At 35.7% G+C, this 22,869-nt stretch overlaps 1 protein-coding gene across 2 annotated transcripts in view; it reads left to right on the plus strand.

The window, feature by feature from the left end:
- Positions 1 to 22,869, plus strand: part of LOC127849200 (gamma-taxilin-like) — a 56,070-nt gene that overhangs the window by 8,218 nt on the left and 24,983 nt on the right. Inside the window, exons 2-3 of one of the 2 annotated variants that reach the window (XM_052381921.1) lie at positions 12,833 to 12,926; positions 16,415 to 16,651. In XM_052381921.1, coding sequence (XP_052237881.1) covers positions 12,833 to 12,926; positions 16,415 to 16,651 — 331 coding nt within the window. Of the gene's footprint in view, positions 1 to 12,832; positions 12,927 to 16,414; positions 16,652 to 20,266; positions 20,837 to 22,869 lie in introns of those variants that run through there. The other variant, XM_052381929.1, reaches the window with a different exon arrangement.

Consider the following 22,869-nt stretch of genomic DNA (forward strand, 5'->3'; position numbering starts at 1 on the left):
TTGTTTAATCCTGATGTCAAACGCTGTCTTTTTACATGATGAGCATTTCAAGACTTCCATTATTATATTGCAATTATCATATTGCAGTGTGCATCTGTAAACAATACACACTGAATATCATATATAACAGACAATCATGAAAAACAGGCTACACAGATTCTAATCTCGTGTACAATTAGGCAATAATATATTCTGGTAATAAATTTACTTAGTACTGATGTGTAACCCCTGTTAGATCATTTCTGCTGATGACTGATAAAGCCCTGTTTCCCTGCTTCTATTTCAGCCCCCAGCCGTGTCCACATGAGCAATTCTCAGTGAAACATGCCTTTATGCATGTGTGTGAAGTGTTGTCCCAGATAAGCATGTGCAGGATGCACAGGCTAAGCAGTGACACCACTTTAAGGCTAAACTGGATTTTTGCTTAGAAGGGAACTCATTTCTAACAGGAATACCATTTAAGCAGAAAGTGTCGTCCCTTTTTTCTCTGAAGGGTCTGCAAAGGCTCATTTGTAATGCACATATATTAAGCTCAGGGTTAGACAAATCCACTTGCCCGCTCGTAATTACGAGTAGAAATCGGATCCGGATGAGTGAATATTCCGGCAGCGCTCGTCCTGCAGGGTGAGTGGCATTTCTGGCCGAAAAGATATAAATTACAAGTTTTAACACATCTTTACCAAATAAAACAACGTTTAATCGGCGATTTAAAATTAACCGGATGTTGATTTCTCCACACTGCGATAAAATAAGTCCTTGTTACGCGCTGATACCTGTATGTTCCGTGAATGTATCTTTTACAGTACGGTAAACGGTCTTTTAATACTGCTAAAAAATTCGTCTAAATTCATAACATCTTAGGATTGAAAGAGTGGCTATTGGCTAGTTTTAATGGACGAAAATGACAAAGAAAAAACTGCCTTTTGTACAGACAGAGGCTTGTTTGAGTTTAACAAAATGCCTTTCGGACTCTCCAATGCTAATGAAAAATGAAAAACAAACAAGTGAAAAGTGTGTTAAAACAGTTTACAAGCTTTATTGAAGCTCGTGAGTTAACAGTTCTATATGAAAACCAATAGAAAATCACAGTTTTTGAATAAATTGCAGGGCAAGTACATATTCCAGAAGGGCAAGTGAAAATTCTTAGCTACTCGCCCTTCAGGGCAAGTTGCTGAAAACAATTTTGTCCACCCCTGAAGCTCTATTGTCCCAGAGGGGTGCTCATATGTTGGTACATCTGACTGAGTTAGTTCCATGAAAGCCATAACTGTTTTTCAGCCTTCTCTGTCATGAATACCTGCCTGTGGGCAAGGGAAAAATAAAATATTTATTGTTAACATTCTTTTGAAAGCCTAATGGGCCTATCATCCTCATATGTACATATGCTGATTGAGCAGTATGCCGATCAAGGGTAAAAATATAATTTACTTAAGATATTCTATGGAAAGTGAGACTATCATACTTCTATGCACATATTCTTTTGGAACAGTCTGGCGTTCAGAAAACATAATAAGATTTTAGCACCAAACAAGGTTTGATGTTTGTGCGTAAAGTTTTCTCCTATATTAGCCTGCACAGTCGGCATACGCTAATCAGGGAAGACACTTTCCGCCTTAACTTGATTTTCGCTAAAAAGAGACTTTCCTAAAAACAAAATATACCATAAAACAGGACAGTTTTGTTCCTGATGAGCGTGTGTGGACTGCGTAGGCTTATCTGGGATGACACTTAATGCACATGCATTAAACCTAATTTTCTCAGAGCTAGGCTCTATTCTTTAAGATCTTCAGGTCAAAGCCAGAGGGGCTTATAACCCTGGATTGCACATATGCTGATAGCTCACTCTGGCATTCAGGCCAAGAGATAGGAATTTTTGCTTGATTTTAATGCGTCCAGACACAGACAGGTTCTAGGCATGAAGTTATGAACAAGTACATGGGATTCAGGAAATCTTGGCAGGATTCATGGGTCCACAGCAACATCGGCCTCATTATTCACAACTGGGTATTTGTTTTCCTATTTCTTTCATAGATTCATTGTTCCATATGCACATAATGTGGGGACATTTAAAGAAATGATAAGCTTTTGTGTTGCCAGTAAACTGTTGAGTTGTGTTTCTATTAAACGTGTGAGATCTTGTGTGTAATATGTGGTTTGACTTGTAATAAAGATATAGACACTTTTAAAAATGTCTTAATTTATGTTTGTTAGATATGTTATTATTTAATTGTTGGTTTGGAATACAAAGAGTTTTGTATAAAAAAATATTGATGGAAGCGAATTTAACATTTACATTTTCATTGTGTGTTGTTGAATGAAACATTTTTGCATTATAAAAAAATCAGTTTTTTGGACACTAAATAAGAGGTGGGAAGTAAAATTATACGAAAGTAAGAAAAACATTACAATTAGGAGCGGAATAATAAGAGACCTTGAGGACAAGATTGTTATTGGCATGCCATGTTGAAATGGTGGGGGTGCTGTAGCATCCAATGTTGCCATAGAGAAGAGCGTGGGGACAGGGAGACCATCAAGAGGCCACTGAGTAAATCTAAAAACGTAGGTGGCTGTGTTATTTAATGACCTTAGGTCAACATATTGATCTTTTGTATACTCATCTGTGAAAAAGCTCAATATAGCAGGCACAGGGCACAGGTGGAAGTAACGTACCCAGGATAGTATTTTTTTATTTTTTATTTTTTTAGGAGCCCAAGTGGTTGCATATGCATGCATTATTTATCACGCTTCGTTGTTTTAAAGGAATAGGAAGTGAGCTTTCGATTAACGGGCAAAAACTAAAAAAATATTGTTTAAAAGTATGTCGAAGATTTATTCGGGTTGACAAACGGACTGGAAATATTAATTGGTTATAGACCGACTGTGAGTTAACAGCTGGACAGGTTTTTTTTAAGTTAACTTTTTTTGAAAGGTTGTCCAATTGCCCATAGGAGGATCAAGGGATGCTTTGGATTAAAGCTGTTTTTGACATTTTTGCGGCCCGCGAAGACAGGTCTATGATAAATTCTAGTTAATGACCTTGTTATGATTCCAATATCAGAGGTGGAGATTTTTTTTCATGGCTCTTTGTAAAAAAATTTCTCATAAAACATGATTTTATATATTTATTTGAATATATTGGGCTCCTAAAAAAATACTATCCAGGGAATGTTACTTCCACCTGTGGCACAGGGGAGGAGTGTTTGTGCTCGCATTATAGCTTTCCCAGACTGAAACTTTGTAATTGGACATGCAATTTAAAAAAACAAAAACAAATGACGGCCATCATAAAACAACACGCATGTTGTTTAACCCATCTACGTGTACTTACCACAAAGGTCAAAATCACACTAAAAGGTAAAAGTTTGCATAAACAAGCTTGTCCTCACTGAACTTTTTTGCACCCATCAATTAACTTCATAAATGACCACCATAAGCACTGTCTATCATCACCACTGGAAATAGATTACCAGCGAAGCGAAAGTAAACAAACCAACCATGGAGTGCAGTCAGTATTTACCTAAAATATCTAATAATAACTCGCTCCTGGATAACCAGTGCGTGTTAGGCATCTTACAGAAAGATTTATCTGTTTAAAAATGTGTATGCAATTCGTATTGATGAAGCGCTGTTTACACAAATTTATGACTGCTTGGCACCGGGTTGAAATTGGAACTTTTCGAAGAAACAGCTTTTCTTTCATGATTACATGGTTTGCCATCGGGTATGGAGTTGATTTCCTATTCTTATATGCAAGATATATCATCTTAACGCTATTTCTTGTCTTGGTTTGATTATTGTTTTTGGAAATCTATTTAATTAAAATAACTGTAGTGTACGGCGAATAGTTGTTTATGGCAAAAGTCGTGTACGGTGAATAGTTAAAGTCATGTACGGCGAATAGTTGCAGCGTATTGGCCAAAGTTGTCACAAATTAAAATGATTTAAACAAAATATTTTTTCAATGTACATAATTATATGTTCTTAAAGGCGGACTTTTGCCCGATTTAATGATGTATAAATCTTAATTTTAAACTTTGTTTTTGCCCCCGAATAAATAAGCAAACACAGCACATGTGCTGACACGGTTGAACGCTACAACGCTGTGAACAGAAAGTCAGCCAAGTTCTAATAATTACACGAGTTGAATATAAAATCCTGATTGGAATCCACTTGTAAGTAAATATTTTAGCGATTCATCTTGTTTTTGGAACATAACTTCGATGAAATACACTAGAATCGTATTAAACTAGAATACGGACTGAACAATGGTCTATCGATTTATCATACTACCGCATTGATATCTGCCTGATCTATAGAGAATTACAGGTTACTGTCTGATCTTTTTGTAATATATCAGGCAAGGCTTAGAATAGTATAACAGCGAGGCTTGCCGAGCTGTTATTTTATTAGCGCTGAGCCTGATATATTACACAACGATCAGGCAGTAACCGGTGTTTCTGTTTATAGCGATTTTTTCATTACATGTATTTCTCAAAAATCGGGGACGTAGAGGTATGACAAATAGAAACACAGGTTAGTGCCTGATCTTTTTGTAATATTTCAGGCTCGGCACGAATAAAATAACGGATCGGCAAGCCTCGCCGATATATTATACTAAGCCTTGCCTGATATATTACAAAAAGATCGGACAGTAACCTGTTATTCTCTATGTAGCAGGTACTTGTAAAACAAAGCTTTTTTTTATATCAACAATGCATCAGACGTATTCTTTGGCCATAAACAGTCTCATTGTAAAGAATATAAGTTTTTTGTTTTATACATGTACCAAGATGGTTACGTATTTGTGAAATTTTCATTTATTTTTCCTTACAAACTCAAAACTATTTGCCGTACACAATTTAATTTTATTTTGCTATTCGCCGTACACAACGAAGTTTATATTTTAGCCAAACATTTGCATTCCAACTTGATTTTTGGGCTGAAGCTGGCAATAACCGATAGTTTTTATAATTCTATTTGCAAACCATTGAAAAATTCGGCAAAATTTATTATATTTTCCTCGGACAAAATAAAAAAAGATGTCCCAATGAACTTAATTTTTCGGTACCCAGTTGCTGATGATAGATCTATTTCAACACTCGAATGTATTAATAAAGAACTCCCAACTACTTACGATATAAGTTTGATATGTCCACTATTAATTTGTCACACAGTTTTTTTTAAATGTTCGCGATAAAAATGGTAAACTTTATTCTTTTCACGAGCATTAAATTTTGCGTGATGTTTAATTTCGCTTCGCTGGTTATCTATTTCCGATGGTGATGATAGACAGTGATAAGGCAACGTGTGACAGGCAAAACAAGTCTCATTAACTCAAAGATCAAAGTCACCAATATATTTCAAAGGTTAATTTTTTGGCTTAAAAAGGCTTGACTGTAACTTAATCATTTATTATGCAGTATTAAAATAAGTTGTTAATAATTTAGAGACATCATGTCACATGAAACTATCTCCGCTCTATTTCAAAGGTCAAGGTTTCACTTAAATGTCAAACACATGCGTCATAAAGCTCGTTAAATAAAAGCAGGCCTTTTTTAAAATTTGGTCAACATGCTACTGACTCTGCGCATTCATGTATGTTGAATTGCCCTGCATTAAATTAAGAGTTTGACCACAGTCACCTACATGTATTTTTGTTCTTTCAGTACATTTTGTGTTGAGAAATGGTTTTGTCTCAGAAAATCTAAGGGACCAAGCTAAACTGTTTTAGGACAAGGGTTTGTGGGCTCCTTCTCCTTTATGAAGCTGCATTATGTAAGGAAGTGTAATTCATATAATAAGAGGCTTATTACTGAGAAATTCTAGTTTATGCAGAAGTTCTGTCCCTGATTAGCCTGTGCAAACACTTTCATTTAGCCCAGATTGCCGAGAACTTCGCTCATAAAATATATAATACTCACACACAGCTTGCATACTCGTATTGGAGCCTATCAGCTCGTCCAATATGGTTTGTCAGCCATTTACTCGTACAAATATATCTTTTAACCTACAAATTTCCCATTACTGTGGGAAAAAAACAATTGAAGGTTTAAAAAGAAAAATAATTTTTTATGTCCCCCACCACTATGTTTTTGCCCTGTTTGTTGGTTTGTTTGTTTGTGTGTTTGTTTCCGTCAAACTTTAACATTTGCCATAACTTTTGCAATATTGAAGATAGCAACTTCATATTTGGTATGCATGCGTATCTCATGGAGCTGCACATTTTGAGTGGTGAAAAGTCAAGGTCAAGGTCATCCTTTAAGGTCAAAGGTCAAATATATGGGTCAAAATCGCTCATTTAATGTACACTTTTGTAATATTGAATATAGCAACTTGATATTTGGCATGAATGTGTATCTCATGAAGCTGCACATTTTGAGTGGTGAAAGGTAAAGGTCATCCTTTAAGCAGCGATTTTCCTTGTCCAATTGGGAAAAGTACCCGTACCGGTCCAATTGGGAAAAATTGAGTCGTGAAAACCTCAAAATTGGGAAAAATCGAGTCGTGAAATCCTTAAATTGGGAAAATCGCGTTGTGAAGTTTGGGTCTTATTGAATACATTATACAGTTCAAACTTAATTGAACATACCCATTAAAATAATCATTTGCAGGCATGCCTTAATGACCATTACTTAAACTTATAAAGTTGATATAAATAACAAAATATTATATAGAAGACACAAAATCAATTACTAGTTGTTTTAATCTCTTATAAAGCAATGTCTCTCTCTTTCATTTTTTTGAAAATTTCAACAATCTTTGATGTTTGATCATCACTCAGTTGCCGGCATCCCTCTCTGCTCAGCATCATTAGAGCTGTCAATGTGTCCTGTGATAGACGGTTCCGATTGGTCGTGCAAAGATTGTTCATTAGACTGAACAACCTTTCCACAGAGGCAGTGCTGGAGGGCATTTTAAACTACGATAAGGTTTCAAACCGACGTCAAACAGTACGCTGGCTGCCTGACAAAAGAACCGCAAACAGTAACGACTCTATTGATTGAACGCGCTGAATAATAAAACCCAATATTAATCGAGCGCGTGGTTACACACAACTATACGATTTTCTTTGTTCTCTCGCCGAAAGTTGGGTTTTGTTACGAAACTTTCGATCGTTTTGAGAAAAAATTCGGACGCCGATTGGGATTTTTTCAGATGCCGATTGGGAATTTGGGAATTTTTGCTCGATTGGGAAAGTACCGTTTACCGGTACTTTATAAAGAAGGAGGAAAATCGCTGTTAAGGTCAAAGGTAAAATCACTCATTTAATTTACACTTATGTAATATTGAAGATAGCAACTTGATATTTGGCATGCATGTTTATCTCATGGAGCTGCACATTTTGAGTGGTGAAAGGTCAAGGTCATCCTTCAAGGTCAAAGGTCAAATATAGGAGACAAAGTGTTTCACAAACACATCTTGTTTTTTAGATAAAATGCAACATTTACTTAGTTTCTCTATGCAGCTCTTTGGCTTGAACCGAATATTGACAGCTTTACAACACTTACTTATCCATTTACAAGTATGGGAGCAAATTCAAATACATGTGTACACCAATTTCCCAATTAATTATTTGATGACCTCACTATGCGAATTTTTCGAATTTAAGGCTTTTTCGCGCACATTTTTCCCAATTGGGCTGGTACTGGTACTTTTCCGAATTCAGCATAAAAAATTGCTGATCATACCGCTACATGTAGCGATGTTTTGTACCACGTCAACAGGGTTTATATCGTACATTGTTTGGCGGTAGGTTATATTACTGGGTATTAACTATTCAGTCATCATTTTTGGTAAAATAGAAACAGATTCAAAAAAAAAACAACTTCATACATAAATCAAGTTGTAATATATTTTATACAAACAAAGCAACAAAAACATCACAAAAAAACAACAATAATTAACTTTACAAATATTAAACACAAGTGTGAATGATTTCACAATTAACAAGTCAAACGTTATTCAAGATATTCATAGCCGCTAAAAAACCCAGAGTTGTTACGACTTTATAACATTACTTCTGTAAAAATGGCGACAAAGAAGTATGATAAACAGAAATATTTTTATTATTAATACATGTACATCAGGTTTGGTCCGTCGAAATAAAAAAAATTCTGGGCAGGCTTTGAATTTCTTTCATTATAGCTTCACCTTATATAATACACAACCAAAGGGCAGTAACCTGTTATTCTCTATACACTGTAACTCCAATATAACGCGCTCCGTTATAACGCTGAATCCAATATAACGCGGGGGCTGCTTGGATCCCATTTTTTCTCCAACCTTCCATTTGATTTCTGATTCAAATCCGTATTATGCAACTTCGTGTATTTTCAGACAATTCAAAGATGGCGGCAATCACATGTTGATTGCTTTATTCAACCGTCCGTTTAACCGATTATAATCGCCTCCAGGTTAAATAACACCGACAGCTAATTGGTGTTAATCTGTTGTGTAATGTCAATAAAGGTGTAAAAAACTCGCGTGTCAGTGTTTATTACATGTATTCCACATCAGAGCGGTTCAGTGCGATAATTTCCATAAGTTAAGTAAGTGCAAGCAGGATAGTTTTACAATTAAAGTAATTCAAAATGATTGAAACATTCTTACTTTGATATGGTTGCAGTTTGATCATATTATATGAGCGGCTGTGAAATATACTGCTCACTGTATAAAACAACTTTTTCTGTCATTTCATTATCGTTCTAGTATTATGTCATTTAATCTTTCAGTTCGTGTATAAGAAATTAAATAATGCAGACGATTTATTTACATGCGAACGCAGTGTACCGGTAATTGTTAACAGAGTTTCACTTTCATTTTCGCGCGGTATCAGAAAGTCCCCGGGAAACACGTTTTTTGCATGCGTATGATGCAATAAAACAATTTTTTTGTACATGAATCGTATTGCATTCAATCTAAATTTAAAGTCGCTCGTCCAATGAAAGCTCTGCCCCATAATGCACTGTACTCTTAACACTTCTGAAAATGGCATATATGCGTACGGTTGTGTTTACGAATTTCTTAAACATATATTGTCATTAGTGTTCAAGATTATTATTTTTTAAGTGATGTTGCAATTTTATTGGATTATCGGATAAATGTGCACATTCGAAAAGCGGTATGTATACTTTTATCGATACGATTCGGTTTATATGCATGTATTTGCGTCAACACAGCATGGCAATATACATGACGTGTATTATAGGCTATTCTATACCTGTTTTTTTATAGCGCCCTGCAGTAATTGAGCTCAAAACTTATAACGCGGATCCGTTATAACGCTGTTTCACGGCTTGGACCCCATTGACCGCGCTATATTGGAGTTACAGTGTATATACTACATGTACCTAACTGCCAACAATGACTAGGACATGGAATGGAATGGATTTGTTAATATCATATGTTTGTATTTGTACTTTGGTTCCAACTAGATTCTTTCTGGTTACATCATGTGCTTTAATTACAATTATACTGAATACCCTTCAGTAAACATTCATGGATGCAGTGCCTGCATTTATTGACTGGAAAAACTGAGTCTCATTGTAAAAGATAAATGGGTATTGGCTATAGTCGATGTATGAAATAGACATGTATTTGAAAAATGATAAAAGTACAAATGTGTCTGTGTTAGGATTTTTAATCAACAACTTTTATTTGTCTGTAATATGTTTGTTACTTTGAACCTAAGTTTGGACTCATTATCCCCACGCTTTTCGGAGAAAAAGTGGGGATATTGTGGTTATATGTCCGTCTGTCCGTCCTGGCCACCTGCTCCTCCTACACTATTAGCACTAGAACCTTGAAACTTACATACATGGTAGCTATGAGCATATGTGCAACGGTGAACTATTTGGAATTTTGATCTGACCCCTGGGTCAAAAGTTATGGGGGTTGGGGTGGGGCCGGGTCAGAGATTTTTACTCATTTTTTATGCTCCTCCCCAAAAAAATTGGGGGGAGCATATAGTTGCCGCTTCGTCTGTCCGTGTTTCCGTGTGTCCATCCGTCCGTGCACAATTTTTGTCCGGGCTATTTCTCAGCAACTAATGACCAGAATTCAATGAAACTTTATGGGAAGCTTCTCTACCAAGAGGAGATGTGCATATTATCAGCGGGTTCTGGTCAGATGATTTTTTACAGAGTTATGGCCCTTGAAATTTTCCATTAACTGTACATATAGTGTAATTCTTGTCAAGGCTATTTCTGAGCAACTTATGACCGGAATTCAATGAAACTTTATGGGAAGCTTTACTACCAAGAGGAGATGTGCATATTTTCAGCCGGTTCTCGTCGGATGATTTTTCACAGAGTTATGGCCTTTTGAAATTTTTCATTGTACATATAGTGCAAATCTTGTCCGAGCTATTTCTCAGCAACTTATTACGGGAATTCAATGAAACTTTATGGGAAGCTTCACTACCAACAGGAGATGTGCATATTATCATCCGGTTATGGTCGGATGATTTTTCACAGAGTTATGGCCCTTTGAAATTTTCTATAAACTGTACATATAGTGCAATTCTTGTCCAGGCTATATCTCCCCAACTACTGACTGGAATTCAATGAAGCTTTATGGGAAGCTTAACTACCTTGAGGAGATGCGCATGTTATTTGTGGGTTCTGGTTAGATGATTTTTGAAGAGAGTTATGGCCCTTTGAAATTTTTAAGTTGCTAAACCATCCATCATATTATTTTGTCCAAAGTTATGCCCCTCAAGATGTTTGCTTTTATCTTAATATATAGTGCAATATTGTGACAAAAAAAACTTTGGGGAGCATCACCTGTCTCAGACGGTTTCTTGTTTTAGGTTATTTTACTATAATTTCTACACCGATTGTCTTCAAATTGATACTGAACCTCTCTTATGACAATACGGTCAATATCAACTATGCATGGCTCCATTACCAACCCTGGGGCGCCCCGCCCACATAGGCCACGCCCACCCAAAATTGCCTTTTACTATAATTTCTTCATTTCTACACAGATTCACTTGTAATTGATACTGAACTTCTCTTATGACAATACGGTCAATCTCAACTATGCATGGCCCCATTACCAACCCTGGGGCGCCCCTGGGTCAACATGCAGCGTGGGGATACGTGTCAGCCTCTGCTGCGCCATTTCTAGTATTAATTATGGTTTTTGTTTTTAAAAATATTCAAAAACAAATCAATATTGTTTGGGGTTGATGTACCAGGGTATTTATGACATTTCTTCTGATTAATGGCTCGTGACCTGACTTGTTTTATAGCAAATTCCTACACACACAAATTATATACAATTCATTTATTCCTGGAAATTTGGAAATGTTTGTATTTGGTAAAGTGCATGAAATGCATTTGTTCTTTTATAAATATTGTCCATAGTAATTGAAATAGAAAAATGCAATCTCAATGAAGGACATATGAGTCTTGGAAAAAGTGGACTTAATGCATGTGTGTAAAGTGTTGTTTCAGATTCCCTGTGCAGGGATGATACATTCATGCTTTTATGGATTTTGTTTTGTTTAAAGGAAGTCAGTTCTAAATGAATATTGAGTCTAGGAAGAAAACGTTGTCCCATATTAGCCTGCGCAGTGAGCACATGCTAATCAGGGGACGATTTTTGTCCTAGACTGGATTTTCATTTAGAAGTGACTTCCTTCATACAAAACAAAATCCATAAAATCAAGAATTTAGCATGTGCCGACTGCGCAGGCTAATTTGGGACGATACTTTACGCACTTAATCCTTTCAGTGCGGGAACCGAATGTTGAAGGCCTTTGCAAACAGTTTGGATCCAGATGAGACGCCACAGAACGTGGCGTCTCATCAGGAGCCAAACTGTTTGCTATTCTGATAGTATTCTTTGAAAAAAATCGAAGAAAATGCTAATTTTAGAAATTCAGCAGACGACATTTTAGCAGAAGACAAATTTCCCAGCATGCAAAGGGTTAAAGTAAACCTGGTTTTCACAGAGCAAGGCTCATAGAATTCCTATCCTATGGTAGATTATTTTTACTACGGTATTTATTGGTTCCAAGTTTCATGACACAATTTACAAGTTCAGACAGAATGTTTCCCCCCTCCAGCATTGCAGTGACTACATGTACATGTAGGTAGCATAGAGGCAGGTATTTGTTACCTCTGAGTTCTGACACAGGTGATAATGACTGATGACTTTTTGGGCTCTAAACACTTGACATGGCTCTGAGAACTTGTGATGATGTGAAGGGAATGCAGGCGTGATGACAGAGATATGGAGGAACATTTATGGAGGAGTTTTGAGGAGTTTGTAGCTCAGATGTTGCTCAGGGTAATGAATGAAGCCAGTATGGAATGCCCGAGGGATGTGGTTTGATTGATGAAATGGTATGGAGGCACCTTTGTGAAGTTGACTCATGCTGGTGTACAGAGTTTGGTTGTGTGAATGTCATTGGTAGATTGTTTATAATGTTCAATAAACTTTTTACCACTTAAATATCCCAGAGCATGCTTTTGAGTCTGATGAGTATTGTATATGAAGCTGTCTAAAATAATTACATATGTGATATGTGTACTATACTTTTGTATTGCACAACATATTTAAGAACAGTTTTCATCAATTATCCTTATTTTGAGTTTCTTTGTTGTATAAATACGTCCTAGAACACTTTGTTGTTTTTATATTAGCTAAAATATGAAAAATGTTTTTTAAGAAGAAATATGTAACAGACATTTGCTTTGTCCGACCTTCTTGTATGCAGGTTGTGACACAACAAAACTGTGGTTGAACAGCATGACATGGACAGGATTAAGGGTTAAATAGGTCATAATTTGCCCAACATGAACTTAATCCTCTTTTATTTCAGACTATTGAACCAGCCAACGAGGTAACCATGGAAACACAAGCTGTTGTCGTAGAGACTGAGCAGCCTAGAGCTGTCCCATCCCCAGATTTCAATGGTAGGAAAACAGAACTACATAAATCTAAATTGTCATTAACCCTTTCAGTGCGGGAACTGAATTTTAAAGGCCTTTGCAAACAGTTTGGATCCAGATGAGACGCCACAGAACGTGGCGTCTCATCAGGATCCAAACTGTTTGCTATTCTGATAGTATTTTTTTTTTTAAATCGAAGAAAATGCTAATTTTAGAAATTCAGCAGACGACATTTAAGCAGACGACAAATTTCCCAGCATGCAAAGGGTTAAAATCGGTTAAATATTTTATATAATCCATAGTCTGTTAGCCGTATTTTATTTAAAGCTGATTATTTTTGTCCCCCTACCGGAGAAACCACTTTTCTTGACACACTTATCTGGACACTGCGATAACTTAAAAAGTTCTTCATATTTGTCCATGAAACTTGAAACATGGATAGATGGCTATATGGAGATTATGCACGTCATTTCATTTTGTTCATACGTCAAGAATTCTGGTTGCTATGGCAATAAATATATATATATATAAAAATATAACAATGGTGGAGTTTCACCGGTAGGGGACCATATTGCTTGGCAATCTCTTGTTCTTAATATGATTTAACAAATGGGAATCAAAGCTGAAATGTTACAAACTTTCTTATTGATCAGTTTTTTAACCAGGTTTTCCGAAGGAAAAAACTGGTTATTAGATTGGCGAATGCGGGCGGGCTGGCTGGCTGGCTCGCGGGCTGGCGGGCGGGCGGAACAAGCTTGTCTGGGCCATAACTATGTCGTTCATTGTCAGATTTTAAAATCATTTGGCACATTTGTTCACCATCATTGGACAGTGTGTCGCGCGAAATAATTACGTCGATATCTCCAAGGTCATGGTCACACTTTGAGTTCAAAGGTCAAAAATGGCCATAAATGAGCTTGTCCTGGACATAACTATGTCATTCATTGTGAGATTTTAAAATCATTTGGCACATTTGTTCACCATCATGGGACGGTGTGTCGCACGAAAGAATCACGTCAATATCTCCAATGTCAAGGTCGCCACGACTTAAAATAATTTTTTTTTAAAACAAACTTACAAAGGGGGTTAATTTTGTTTGTTCATTTCAAAAGTTCAGTTTGAGTTTTCTCCCTTTATCAGATTTTTTTTTCACAATGAAAACCTGGTTTTGTGACAATTTTGTCCCTTGTCTTTGTTTAAATTAATACAGGACAATGTTTTGTTGTAGTGCCTATCTTTCCTCACTAACATTGTTATCATTTTAAAAAGAAGTGAACTTAAATTTATATGTACTTTCTTCTTTCTGTATGTAATATATTCATTCAGTGGTAAATAAAACTGTTCTTGTATATTGAATATAATTAGACTATTTAATTAGATTCTCATTTTATGCATGACATAGTTGCTTCTCTTATACAACATTTTCAAAGAGTGTATATCTTCTTGTTCAAATACATGAACATATGTACATGTAATTTGCATAACATTTTGAACCCTGGTCATGTATAAACAAGCATGGTTTTGATTGCGTTTGGCATGTTTGTTTACATTGAGACGATTTACTAGCTCTTATGCAATAAAACATTCGAGTCAGATTTGATTGCCTAAGGGTTTGTAGTTCATGAATGTTGTCCTTGTTGTTGTTGTGTTGCCTTCCAGACACCAGGCTAATTTTCAAGTGTTTTACAATGTTTTTTTGCCCTATGAGGTTTCACAAATGAAATGCTTTGTGCATGAGGTATTCCTTTGAAGTTAAATTTCTGTGGGCGGAAGTGAAACTTTGCATGTGCCTTTGTAATTATTGTCTGAATTTTGTGAGATGGTTTAGGAAGGTGTACCGTGAGATATATTTTTGGCAATGACTTTAGCTCATCTAGGCACAAAGTGCTGATGGTGAGCTATTGTGGTCAATCAATGTCTGTATTGTGTTGTTTTAAGTGAACTTATAGCTGGTTATCGCACTCAAGGACACATTTTTAATAATGATTTGATGAAACTTGCTCAGAATGTATATCTTTACAATATCTAGGCCAAGTTTTAATCTGGTTCCCGTGTGTCTAAAAACTAGGTCACCAGTCAAGTCATGAAAACCATATTATTACAATAGAATCCACTTTTATCAATCAATCTTAAGGAAATTTGTCAGAAATTTCAACTCGAAAACTTATGGGCTGAGCTTGAATCTGGGTCATGTGCTTCCAAAAACTAGATCACCTATAATCAAATCCTATAAATTTCTTGTTAGCACTGGGTAGTGGCCACATTTATGACTTAATCTTGATTAAACTTTGTCAAAATGTTCATCTTTACAATATCTAGTTTGATTCTAAGTTAGGTGTGTCCAAAAACTAGGTCACCAGGTCAAACCTTAGAAAAAACTTAATCTTACTGTAGATTCGGCATTAATGACTCGATCTTTATGAAATTTAGTCAAAATATTAATCTTGACAATATCTATTGCGAGTTCAAATTCATATCATGTGCTTCCAAAAGCAAGGTCAGCTGGTCAAAGCATTGAAAAATCTTGTAACCACCTTAGAAGCCACATGTATGACTTGAAAGTTCAAATCTGGGCCACAGATGTCCAGATTCAAGGTCATAACGTCAAGTTTTGTCTACTGGTTCACCTCAGTCTCAGGTGAGTGCTTGAAGGCTGTCATGGCCCTCTTGTTTTATTAGTTTGAATTGTTGTTGGAATGGGTTTTTGCATAAATTTGTTTGTATTCCCAAGTGATTGCACTGCCTTAGCCAATTTTATTCTTTTAAGTCTGATCTCTGTTTGCCTGTGTGTGTGTTTGAAGTTTGGTTTTCTGACATTCTGCAAATTTCATAAGACTGGTGAATCATCATCCATGCTGCTATGGTTACTTCAGGTCTAGGTTATGGTAGGCCACAGGTGGTTGTCAAAGAAACAGGGTCAGCTTCAGGGTCATTAACCTCTGAATCAATGAAGGAGACTGACCTAGGAACGTCTGTGGACGATCTTATGGAGCTGCAAGCATCATTGGAGACCTTAGAAATGTCAGAAACTGGCAATGTTGGTCAGGAGCCAGTGCTTAAATTGGCTGGTCCAAGTCCCAATATGAGCATTTCTTCTAAGGCTTTTGATATCAAGACTGAAGCTCCTCTCGCTTCACAGGACAGTTTATGTAGTCTTGGGCAAGAAAAGGCTCACATAGCTGAGACTGTTAAAGAGTCTGAGGTGAAGGTAGATAAGCTGGCTGCTCTATCTGCTCAGATTGATGATTTCGATCCTTCTGAATTGTTTGGTAAAAAGGACGTTGAGAAAGTAGGTGCAGATAATGAAGGTTTTAAGGATGGTGATTTGATTGATAGCTTGATCCAGGATTTGGAAGTTGAGGAAAGTGAAGTTAGGGAATTAAATGATGATGACTATGACTATGGTAATCATGATGAGGAAGAAATTGATGAAACTGAAAATGTTGAATATGGGGTTAAGACTGATAATGCTAATGGTAAATGTGTAACTGATGATTCTTTGTCTAAAAAAGATGAAAATGAGCACTCAGATGGAAAGGTCAATGGATCCATGTCAAACAGTACAGAGTCTGATGGCTTTAATGAAGAAGCGGTAAATGGCAGTGCCACTCTTGAGAAAAGTGAAACAAAGGCACCTGAGGGGATTGAAATCAAGGCAAAGACAGCTGCAGTGAAAGTGGATGTACAGAAATCAGAGTCTGGGCAGCCAACAAAACTGAAGAGCAAAAAGAAAGAAGATAAAGGGATTGGTGAGTTTCACAATTTATTTATCAAAATATTATAGTGTTAACAAAAACATATATTTTTTATTGAAGTTCTTCTTTGATAATCTTGTTTCTTTATTTTCATGCCTTTTTTCAGCTTCATTAATGTCTTGCCAAATTTAGGAAAACTTGATATAGGAGTCACAATGGTCGAGTGTAACTGCATTCAATAAGACAAAAGTCATCAGAGTTTGTCTTGACTCTAATATGGTGGAATATTGCAATTTTACAATAAATGTCCATATGTGTTAACCATTATAAACCTTTGCATCCGGTGCAACCGCCGTCATCCGACCCTAAAGGTGAAGGTCACACTAGAGGTGGCAGGTAAAATTTGGCATATATGAGTTGTCCAGACTGTCACTCATCATGCCATTAAAATAACATGACAAAGATGACCACCATGAGGAGACTAAGTCTGGTCTGTTACACCTGTCGCCCTAGCTCAATATCACACTTTAATGTCAAAGCCTCAATGGTCAATTTGGTCACAATACAGCTTTTTATAGCAATATCATTCATCGTGCAATTTTTAAATAAATTACTACAGTCAATCTTGTTTTAAGAGACCACAAAAGGGAGTTGTCTCTTAATCAAATGGTTTTTAAATAAAAAGACCATTCTGAAAAAAAAAGTAAAATCATTGTCAGTATCAAATTCGTATACCGATTCTGTGACACAACTATCATGTTCAACGTTAAAATTATATTTAATAATCCAGGCATTATTGTATTTAAATATATCATTACCTCGCACCTTTATAACTATTAATAATCCAACAAAACACTGTTGCAGTTTTTTACGATAAATGTGTTTTAAGAATTTTAGTAAACACAAACGTTCGCCATTTTGTGGGAAATGTACAGGAAGTTGGTGTATTGGAACTACTCGGCCTTTCGCGGAAAGCCGAGACAAATGTATTCATTGTTTCAAATTATTCAATATCAACACATCAATAAAAGAGCTTAACCGTCAACTCCACCTTCGTTCTCAGTAAAAGATTCCAAAGGCGGAGCTATGCAAGTGCTATTACACAGTTGGTTTAGCATGTTGAGTAAGACAAAGGAAGCCAATTTTTTCGATGAGAAAGTGTTGTTTTATGGCTTCTTGACATGAAGCGGCTTTCCTTTGATTACTTCAAACTAACGATAATTTGGCAATCAAGTTTGTCTCTAAGAGATCAACAGATTTTCAAATTTTAAATTTGGACATCACAATACTCGAAAATTAGCGGTTTCTTGTTGCATAAGACAAATGTCACTTAATTCAATGTACACAATTGTTTGTTTATGATGATAGCTTTAATTAGATGGAACATCTAGAAACGATTTAATCAGTAAATTACCTATCTGGATTTAATTCTGCCCTGATAAGTAACCAATTTATTCTCGTGAGGTTTTCAAGAAGCAGCATGTTAAATATCATTAAAGAAACATTTTGTTCACAGTTGACCCATTTATGCAAAGCTTTTCACTTCAGAATGTATAGAGACTTCTAGGATTAATCAACTGTCAGGGTTTAAATATTGATAGGTTTTCAACTCAGAAGGTCAACTGGATTATGCTGAGGTGATAGATTCATTATATTCAAAAAATAGGAAATGATTATTAACCTTGCTTCATTTATTTTAATAAGATAAGGCTTTTAGGAACCTTTTCATGTTTAAGTAAATTGACAAAATTAAACAAATATTTCAGATTCGCAAATTTTCATTGTAGTGATGATATTTGTGAGGAAACAGTAATACTAAACATTTACCATGCTCTAAAATATCCATCATATGCATCTTTTGACGATTTAAAAACCTGAAAATTAAAAAGTGTTGCAATGCGAAACGATTTAATAATTCGGAGAGTTCTGTTGTTGTTGTTATATTTTGTGACACTTCGAGGATTGCTTATATAAAGTATAAAATACTTTATTCATTGTATGAGCATGGATGGCCAAGTGGTCTAAGCAATAGACTTTTACTCCAGGGGCCAGTGTTTCGAGCCCAGTTGAGGTTTACTTTTTTGTCTTTCTTTAATTTCATTCTAGTTTTTTACTGGAGCGTTTTGGATCCAATGTTTACATTTATCAATATAAAGTATTTAATGACAAACTTCAATGCATGCCAAAATCTGTGAAAAGGTCACTTTAATAGTTATTGTAGCGTCTGGTTTAAATGAGAGTGTTTCATTTGTTTCATTAATGAGCTGTAAAATATTGGCTTGTTATTACTGCCTACTTTTTGTTAGAAATAAATGTATAAATGTAGCAACCGAAAACAATCAACAAAACAAGACCACCACCTCATGCTTGAACCATTGGCAGTACTTTTCATTACTATTATATTGTTTAAGAGTGCAAAGCAACTAGCTGTTACTTATGTAAAATATTGTGGAGGCTTCAATTAATAAAGTAGTTGTTCATCATAGCATCGGTAATAGTCACTACAGTCGTAATAATTGACCTACTGAACGATAAAACATATGAATTACATTAATGATCATATGTCTGAGTATATGACTTTCATTCTACTGAACAACTTTGAAAGCAAAAACAAAGCCGTTAAAAAATAGTTGACCAGGTATTTGCCAATCAATAGAATATATTTACGTTATGTAACAAAGAGATGGGAACTTTTTTGCCGCCAGTGCTATGCATCTATCTATCTGTTATCTTTATTAATAATCCTTTAAGTATTTCAAAACACTTCAGACCAGCTCTTATCTGATAACCTCTGGAACCCATGAAAGTTTGTAAGTTTGTTTGTACCACTTAACTGTCAGAACAGGTTAATCAAAGAGAAGTCTTCATTACCTGCATACCTGGCTAGAGCAGTGGCTTGTTTTGGGAGTACGGGAATATTGAATCGGTATCTGATTGCAAGCCAATATAAGTTTGTAGAGACCAGTATCTGTCTTTGCCATTGGGAGCAACTTTTTGGGGGCTGAAAAGTAAATAAGCCTCGCTCAGGGAAAATGGATCTTAATGCATTTTAAATTTTTGTAAAGTGTTGTGACAGTGCAGTCCACACTGGCTTATCATAGATGACACTTTCCACTTGAATGGAAATGTTTGTTTAACCCTTTGCATGCTGGGAAATTTGTTGTCTGCAAAAATGTCGTCTGCTTAATTTCTTAAATTAGCATTTTCTTTGATTTTTTTCAAAGAATACTATCAGAATAGCAAACAGTTTGGATCCTGATGAGACGCCACGTTCTGTGGCGTCTCATCTGGATCCAAACTGATTGCAAGGCCTTCAAAATTCGGTTCCAGCACTGGAAGAGTTAAAGGATGTCTCTTTTTAACAAAATTCCAGTCTAGAAGGATAGTGTTGTCTTGGATTAACCTGTGCAGACTGCACACGCTAATATGGAAGGACACTTAACACACATGCATAAAGCCCAATTATCTCATAACACAGCTCATTTACCAGTATCTGTATTGGCCATTGTGAGCCACTGTTTTCCGCTGAAAAGTAAATATTTGCTCAGTATAATCACATTGTTGGAAAGACATTTACTTTGATTTACATTTTATTAGCATAAGGTGGAAGCGGGTTTCACAATATTGGTCGTGGCTTTTGATGAGATCTATATTTGTGTGTACATGCAGATAAGTTGGTAATATTGAACTGATCAGTCCGAGTTAAAAGCAATTGTTGATAGAGATGTGTTGTTTTCAGCATAAACTGTGATGGACATTAATGTCTTTATCGTAGATCATTCAAATATGAATGCAGTGGTGAAAGTATTTTGAGACAAATCAATAGTTAAATATTATTATACTTTGGGATCAAAAGACGTAACATCTGCAAATAGACTGAATATTCATAAAATTTGCAACAGTGATAACCTCTTATTATGACCAAAGGATTATAACCAAACAAAAAAATGTATTTATAAAAAGTAGACAGTGGTATTGAATCAGTTTAGAATTGTTCAGTGAAGAAATCAACAATAAACTGTTCAATTTTATTGTTTATAAATCTGCAGGAATTCAAACAATGTGGTGCTTTCAAAGTGTTCTGATATTCTCCACATAGAAAAAAGCCACATATGTTAGAGATGTGAAGTGGAGCTATTCAAAGAGGACAATAATTTTATTAGTGATTATTAAGTGGATTTAATAAGATGGCTTACCAATTTAGCTTTGGGAATTTTACTTCAGAATCTGATATGAATGGTAAGTTATTTCTATGAAATTTTACATATACTGGTAAATGGAATTTAAAGATTTGAGGTAATGTTTTCTATTTACGTATGAAGATTGAAGTATTGTAGGAGATGTACCAGTAGTCTCTGTGCCGTGATCATAAAATCAGAAGTCAGATTCTAAATAATAAAATATTTATTTCAATTTAGTGAAATTATATCATCTTTATATAAACATTGAAATTAAATCTTTGGCAAGAAAAAATATGATATGATAATTAAAGACTCCCATAATCCCTCAACAAGAATGGTCAGCCCAGTTGGCAGAGGGCTGTTCTACAAGTCCAATGATTGCCTGTTTGATACATATCCAGATCACATAATTTGGTGATTGGTCATGATATCTTATACAAGTAGGGCATAAGTCAGTTTCCGGTAATTTGTATGCCCCTGTATCAGGGGGGGGGGGTATATTGTTTTTGGCCTGTCTGTCATTTTATGTGTCTGTCACAAATATAAACCTTGGTTAAACTTTTGCAATAACTTTTGCAATATTTAAGATAGCAACTTGATATTTGGCAAGCATGTGTATCCCATGGAGATGCACATTTTGAGTGGTATAAGGTCACGGTCATCCTTCAAGGTCATATATATGGCTTCAAAGCAGCGCAGTAGGGGGCATTGTGTTTCTGACAATCACATCTCTCGTTATAAGATAACAATTCAACAATGTTATTATTTTTAGCTCACTTGAGCACAACCTGCTCATGGTGAGCTTTTGTGATCGCCTTTTGTCCGTCGTGCGTCGTCCGTCGTCAACGTTTTGCCTTGTGAACTCTCTAGAGGCCACATTTATTGTCTGATATTCTTGAAACTTGGTCAGAACATTTGTCCCATTGATACCTCGACTTAGTTCGAAACTGGGTCATGCTGGGTCAAAAACTAGGTCACTAGGTCAAAAAAAAGAAAAACCTTGTGGACACTGTAGAAGTCACATTTGATGTCCAATCTTCATGTAACTTTGTCAAAATGTTTGTCTAAATGATATGTTGGTTGAGTCTGTTGAAAAACATGGCCGCCAGGGCGGGGCAGTATTCCTTATATGGCTATAGAGAAACCTTGTGAAGTCACAATTTTTGCCTAATCATCATGAAACTTGGTCAAAACATTGGTTTAATTGATATCTCGGACTAGTTCAAAAATAGTTTAGATCGGTGAAAAAACATGGCTGCCGGGGGGCGGGGTAGTTTTCTCTCTCTATATATATAGTGAAAATATATGAACACTCTAGAAGTCACATTTTTGGTCCAATGTTCATGAAATTTGGTCAGAATATGTTTTTTCTGGATATGACGGTTGAGCTCGAAAATGGTTCGGATCGGTACAAAAACATGGCCGCCGGGGGGGGGGGGTCATTTTCCCTATATTTATATAGTAAAAGCAGCTTGTGAACACTAGTTTAGCATGTCAAGGGAAGTAACTGCAAAATGGCTTTTGAAAAATTATGTTGAATTGACAGAGTTTTCTCCCTTTTTAAAATATTTTTTTAAGCACAAGAAGATTACGTGGAATTAATTATAAATGAAAGTTTTACATTCTGGAAGATAGCAAACTTTTGAATATGTTTTTTATTGTTTGATGATTCTGTACAATATGGCATTCTTTTGTCAAACGATTAAAGCGAGACTATACGATTTTTATATGTGTTAAATTGTAATATATTGATAAATACATGTTACAATAACACAAAATAGGCAAGACATTGAAGACGAATTTCATAAAATGCAGCAAAGACAAATTAGGGCCCGAGCCGATGGTGACCAAGATATTTCGTACATATGTTCCTACAATAACCGAAGAATTCGTCTTTTTATTAGGATCGGAGTTTGTGTTCGTGTGTCGTATGAATAGACATCGCTTCAGGAATTAAAAAAAAACATTAACTTAATTAAGATTCACATCGTACATGCATGGCGAATTCGACTGTACAGACATTTTCGATTTCAGAATTCGATAACAGGCTTATTTCGCATTTTTTGACACATGTTCTTCTTAACTTTTATT

Source organism: Dreissena polymorpha, chromosome 1 (assembly GCF_020536995.1).
Source record: "Dreissena polymorpha isolate Duluth1 chromosome 1, UMN_Dpol_1.0, whole genome shotgun sequence".
Lineage (NCBI taxonomy): Eukaryota > Metazoa > Mollusca > Bivalvia > Myida > Dreissenidae > Dreissena > Dreissena polymorpha.